The sequence below is a fragment of the Dromiciops gliroides genome, chromosome 3, assembly GCF_019393635.1.
Source record: "Dromiciops gliroides isolate mDroGli1 chromosome 3, mDroGli1.pri, whole genome shotgun sequence".
Classification (NCBI taxonomy): Eukaryota; Metazoa; Chordata; class Mammalia; order Microbiotheria; family Microbiotheriidae; genus Dromiciops; species Dromiciops gliroides.
The window spans coordinates 603812976-603818975 of NC_057863.1; the positions used below are offsets into that span (position 1 = coordinate 603812976).

The 6000-nt window shown below is 49.5% G+C and overlaps 1 protein-coding gene across 1 annotated transcript; it reads right to left on the reverse strand.

Annotated features, from left to right (window-relative positions):
• Positions 1-1032: 1032 nt before the first annotated feature.
• LOC122745338 (ras-related protein Rab-39B-like) lies at positions 1033-4002 on the reverse strand. Its single transcript, XM_043990579.1, has 2 exons — positions 3773-4002; positions 1033-1465 (listed from the first exon to the last, which is right to left on the reverse strand). Exons 1-2 carry the CDS (start codon positions 3985-3987, stop codon positions 1033-1035), a joined length of 648 nt encoding a protein of 215 aa, XP_043846514.1. The 5' UTR covers positions 3988-4002.
• Positions 4003-6000: the final 1998 nt, after the last annotated feature.

Sequence of the window (6000 nt, forward strand, 5' to 3'; positions counted from 1 at the left end):
CAGAGAACAGAGTAACAAAGAAGCTGTCTGACCCTGTGCCATATGTGTTAAGCCACGCTCCGGCTGTGTCCGCTTCAACATGTACTGTCAGTTATTCACTCCACCTCCTACTTGAGGTAGATGCTGAAAAAAAACAGAGGCAAGACCTTTCTTAGAATAAGGGGAAATTTTACTTCAAATCATACAGAATTATTACTAGAAGAAATTTTCTGTGACCACTTATTTTCTATAGGAGCTCTCATTATGTCATTCCTTATGGCTAATAGGAAGGGAAATCAGGAAGGTAAAACCAAAGCATGAAAACCAGTAGTGAAGACTAGGGCCAGTGAGCAAAGAACAAGAAACCTAATATGTCCAATCACTTTTTTTTGTTTTGTTTTTTGTTTTGTTTTGTTTTTTTGTTTTTTGGCGGGACAATGTGGGTTAAGTGACTTGCCCAGGGTCACACAGCTAGTAATTGTCAAGTGTCTGACACCGGATCTGAACCCAGGTACTCCTGAATCCAAGGCCGGTGCTTATCCACTGCGCCACCTAGCCGCCCCCCAATCACTTTTACAAGAAGTTACATATCCTCATTGTGAGAGGAGTAGGTATTAACCTACTTTATTAATATTAGTTATTAAACTAAATTAAATATGAGGAAAACAAAGGCTGGGAAGTGAACATCCAGGAACATGAAGCTGGTGAGTAGCTATTGATTTGATTCCATGGTGCCCTTTGGTACGGTTGACTACTCAAAGTTGTGGGAAATGTAAATATTTTTGGAAAGTCACCTTGGGAACAGATAAATCAACCACCAGGCAACTGAGAATGGGTTGGAAATCAATCAGTCATGAAGCATTTTTTAAGTGCTATGTGCACAGAAAGAAAGGAGGGAGGGAAGAAAAGAGGGAAGATGAGGAAGGATTCAGAAAAGAAGGGAGGGAGAAAGGAAGGAAATAGACCTTCCCCTCAAGAAAAGGAAAGGCACCATGTTTTGTGCATGTAGAAGGTTGGAGATAGCAGCTGTCACCTGGTGTGACGTTCAGTGAGTCACCAGCATGGACACTTCCACTCTTCCATACCTCTGTCCTTTGTTTCTTGCCTCCCAGGGCAGGATGGTACCCGACTCTTCACCCCATCCCACTCTGTGCTTGGGCCCATTGTCCCCTTCTTCACAGCCTCATAGATGTCATGGGTGAGCAGCTGGATGGCCAAGGCCACATTGCTATCACTTTTGGCTGAGGTCTCCACATAGCGGGCCCCCAACGAGGAGGCCAAGTTCTCTCCTTCCTCAGGACTGACTTGTCTCTCGGCCACCAGGTCACTCTTGTGCCCCACCACTAGGAAGATGATGTCAAAGGGTTTCACTTTCTCCATGGCCTCCTGGTGCCATTTGGGAATGTTCTCAAAGGATGCTCGGTTGGCGACATCAAACAGCAGCAGGCCACCTGCTGAGTTCCGGTAGTAGGACCGAGTCACTGACCTTCATCACCGGAAAGAAACGCAGTCACTTCTCTGCATTAAAGGAAGGGTGCGGGGAATGTGTCATGAAGGCAAGGGGAATCAAGGGACCTCCTCCCCAGCCTCTGCAAGTCACCTTACCTCTTGTGCTCCAAATTTCTCATCTTTCAAATTGGTGTGATCACATTTTCCCTACCTCACAGGCCTTAAGACAAAATAACACAACAATTGACATTTATATAATGCTTTATATTTAATCACATTTCGGCCTTTGCAATAACCTCATGAGGTTTGGTGCTTTTTATTCCCTTTTTACTTATGGGGAAACCAAGGCTCTGAGCCATTAAGTGACTTGACATGGGTGACACATTTAGTAAGGAGACAGAGTTGTGTGGTGGAAAGAGTAGTGGCTCTGAAATCAGAAGACCTGGGTTCAAATGTTGCTTCATTGTGTGACCTTGGGCAAGTCACAACTTCCTGGGCCTGAGTTTTCAGATCTGTGAAATGGGTGTGTCAGACTAAATAAAATTATCCATATCTTGATTCAGGGCATCCTCTTTGGCCGTCCCCCATTTCTGGAATACCCCCCCACACACACTTATTCGCACCTACTGCCCTTCCTGGTTTCCTTTAAGTCCTAACTAAAATCTCGTTTTCCCCAGGAAGCCTTCTCTAACCCCTCTTGTTTGTTTTGGGGTTTTTTTGTTTGTTTTTTACAAGGCAACGAGGGTTAAGTAACTTGCCCAGGGTCACACAGCTAGTGTCACCCCAACCCCTCTTTTTGTTTTTTTTTGTTTTTTGGTGTGAGGCTATTGGGGTTAAGTGACTTGCCCAGGGTCACACAGCTAGTCAGTGTTCAGTGTCTGAGGTCAGATTTGAACTCAGGTCCTCCTGAATCCAGGGCCAGTGCTCATCCACTGCGCCACCTAGCTGCGCCCCCCCCAACCCCTCTTAATTCCAGTGCCTTTCCTTTGTTTATCCTGTATACAGTGTCTCACACACATTTTTTTTTTTTGGTGAGGCAATTGGGGTTAAGTGACTTGCCCAGGGTCACACAGCTAGTCAGTGTTAAGTGTCTGAGGCCGGATTTGAACTCAGGTCCTCTTGAATCCAGGGCCAGTGCTCTATCCACTGCGCCACCTAGCTGCCCCCCACACACACATATTTGCATCTTGCATTAGATTGTAAGCTCCTTGAGGGCAGGGACTGTCTTTTGACGTTTTTGTGTGTGTTCCCAGTGCTTAACATAGTGTGGGCTGCCTAGTAGGTGCTTAATAAACGTTGATTGATTGATCAATTGATAGATGGCCTCAGAAGTCTCTTCCAATTCTAAATCTATGATCCTAAGTTTCAGACAGGATTCAAACTCAGGTCTTTCTGACTCTTGGTTTGCCAGTGCTGTTTCTCCCTCCCCCACCCTCAACCCCCTGCCCAGGATGCTGATCTCTAGTGTTGGTGGTAAGAGAAAGTTTGGAGGAAAAGAATGGGGCATTCTATGGGTAGTAGAGGGGGACCAAAAGCATTTGAGTGCCTAGCACTGTTCTAGGCACTGTGGGAGGGAGGGGGAGAGAGAGAGAGAAGGCAAAAAAAAAAAGTTTGATATTATCCAGCCACACTGAAGGTACTCTAAGTAATTAGTTAGTTCCCTGCCCTGGGCAGGCAGAGGGTTAAAAGGAAATAAGGAGAGTTGTCAAGCCCCAAGGGCAGCCGGAGTAGAGTCATTAATCCCAGATACACTTGGGCCCCAGGTCTCCCAACCACCCTGCCTGTGTTCCTGGCTAAAGGCTTCCCCTCCAGCCCCTACCTTTAAGAAGCAATGATCGGATCCCCCGCCGTGTACCCTTCTACACCTCACAATTTCCTCTCTATAGCTGGCAAAGGAATGAAAATGGGCAGAGAGGAGATGATAGAGAGGCCCAGCCCTGCAGAGACCCCAGGGAGCAGGGGCCCAGGGTGTGGGGGGGCCTGTGGAGACCTGGGAACCAGGATCAGGCTGAGAGGCTGCTCTATAGGCCTCCAGGGCCTCTTCTCTGGGTTCCACTATCAATCGACTTCTCCTGGCCTACTGTGCTGTTACACCTCCTTACCCTCATTCTCTAACCCCACTTCCTAGGCCCATCTGGCTTCTGCCCCAGGAGCTGTCCAGCCTCTTACACTACCCTAGCCCACGAGTATTCGGAATTCCTAGAATTTTGGACCTAGAAGGGATCCAGAAGACCATTGAACATCAGCCCCTCGATTCTGTGCACAAGGGGAGAGACTTGTCCAAGGTCATAGAAAGGCAGAACAACAGGAAGTGTAGCCTAAGCCCCTCCTAGGACGCAGTCACCTGAATCGCTCCTGGCCAGCCGTGTCCCAGAACTGTAGCTTCACCTGGACCCCAGGTTCCACTTCCACAAAGTGGACGGAGAAATCAACCCCCACCGTCTGGTCTAGACAGTCCACAAAGACACCCTCCGTGTAACGTCGCAGCAGAGAGGACTTGCCCACTGTGGAATCGCCCAGAAGGATAAGGCGGAACTGGTAGTGCCAGAGGGTGTCCATGGGCAGGGTCGGAGCCACTGGAGGAGGAGGGAAGCTCCCACCAGGAGCCACAGAGAAGGTTCTGAGGACCAGGCAGCTTGAGGAACACAGCAGGTTTGTACATGCAGGGAGGGGAGGAGAAATCCTGGATCCTAACATCCAGGGACACACCCAGCGTGTGTCCTGAAATGTCATTTGAAACTTCTTAGTCTCTCGTGCCAGACCCAGAAGCCAAGACTCCCCCGGGGGCAGGGCTCTCAGCTCCCCACAGTCTCTACCCAGCATAAGATCCTGGGACTTAATGTGAGATGGAACCTTAGAAATTAACCCCTTCATTTTACAGAGGGGAAAACAGTGCCCCCCCAGAAGCAATTTGCCCAAAGCAACTGAGTGGCACAGGTAGGATTTGAACCCAAGGCGGGAGCTAGGTGGCACAGTGGATAAGCATCGGCCCTGGATTCAGGAGGACCTGAGTTCAAATCCGGCCTCAGACACTTGACACTTACTAGCTGTGTGACCCTGGGCAAGTCACTTAACCCTCATTGCCCCGCCCCCCAACCTCCCGAAAAAGGATTTGAACCCAGGGCCTTGCCTCCAATTCCTGTGCGCCTTTTTACATGAGCCCCTGCAGATGGCAAGCTGCAGAGCCCGTATTCAGACAACAAATCAAGGACTTTTTTCCATTCTAGATCCAGAACACTGCCACAGAGTGAGTCAGAGGGGGGGAGGGGGGGGGCCTGAGAAGTGCTGCCTCCCCACCCCACCCCCCACTACCTCTAGGCTGATTCAGGCTTAAGAACATCTCCCTCCCCCTCCCTCAACCTTGGTCTTGGCCCTGGTCAGCGATCTCATTACTCAGGGGATTTCCAGCATTTGGTGGGGAGGGGGGAAAAGGGGAAGCAACTGGAGCCTCTGCCCCCAATAACTTGAGCAGATCCCAGGCATGGCCTAATATCCCAAGGGCCTCTCTTCAGGGGAAATGAAGAAAACGTCCTAACTTGCACTTGGAGAGTCCCATAGGTTCTGTAGACTCTATGAGGTCTTCAGTGAAAGCAGTAATGAGGCTTTGAAGGCCTTGGGAGGCGTGTCTGCTGCAGGGTGGGGATGGGCAGGGCTTGTGCTTAGGATCAAGAATGCCCATTCCTGTGGAGTTTGCCCTGCTCTCTGTGGGGAGGCAGACCCGATGCAGATCCACGGCCGGCCAACAACAACCAGGCTGCCAAGCCTTGACTTGTGCCAAATGCCAGCAGATGGTATATAGTAAAGCTTTATTGTTTATACAAAGTACTTTGAATTTCCTATCTCATTGGAACCTGGGTGGGCAGGATAAAATAGCCCACATCCATACCTAGCACAGTTTGCAAAGCTCTACCTTCTTGTAATGGGGAAATGGGGTACGGGTTAGGTTAGGGGTTGGGGTTCTTAGGAATTCCTCTTTAAAGAATTACACCCTCTTGCACACAATAGTAGTTAGAATAAGGTGCTAGTTTATTTAGGGGTAAGGGAAGGGGCGGGGAGGGAAACCGTGACAGAAATCCTTTTCTCGTGGGGAGATAGGCACAAAGTCACTTAATGGCTCAGAGGTACCAATCTCCTCTAGCAGGAGACTGGTAGGTACTTTTATAGAAGACTGATGGGGGGAGGGGTCACCATTTGACTGTGGAAATTTCCTTTAGTGAGGGAGGACCATCCCCCACTGGTGGTAGCTGGGGTAATTGGGTAAGGAGTGGAGGACCATCCCCCAGTGGTAGTGACTAGAGGAATTGGGTGAGGGGTGGCTACAGATCTCTCTTCAGGACACAAAGGCCGGAGCCACACCCAAACTCATCTCCCCAGGGTAAGGGAGACCAGAATGAAGGATGGGAATCTCAAGGACAAAGAGGTAAGAAGTACAAGGGTTGGGGCAGCTAGGTGGTACAGTGGATAGAGCACCGGCCCTGGAGTCAGGAGTACCTGAGTTCAAATCCGGCCTCAGACACTTAACACTTACTAGCTGTGTGACCCTGGGCAAGTCACTTAACCCCAATTGCCTCA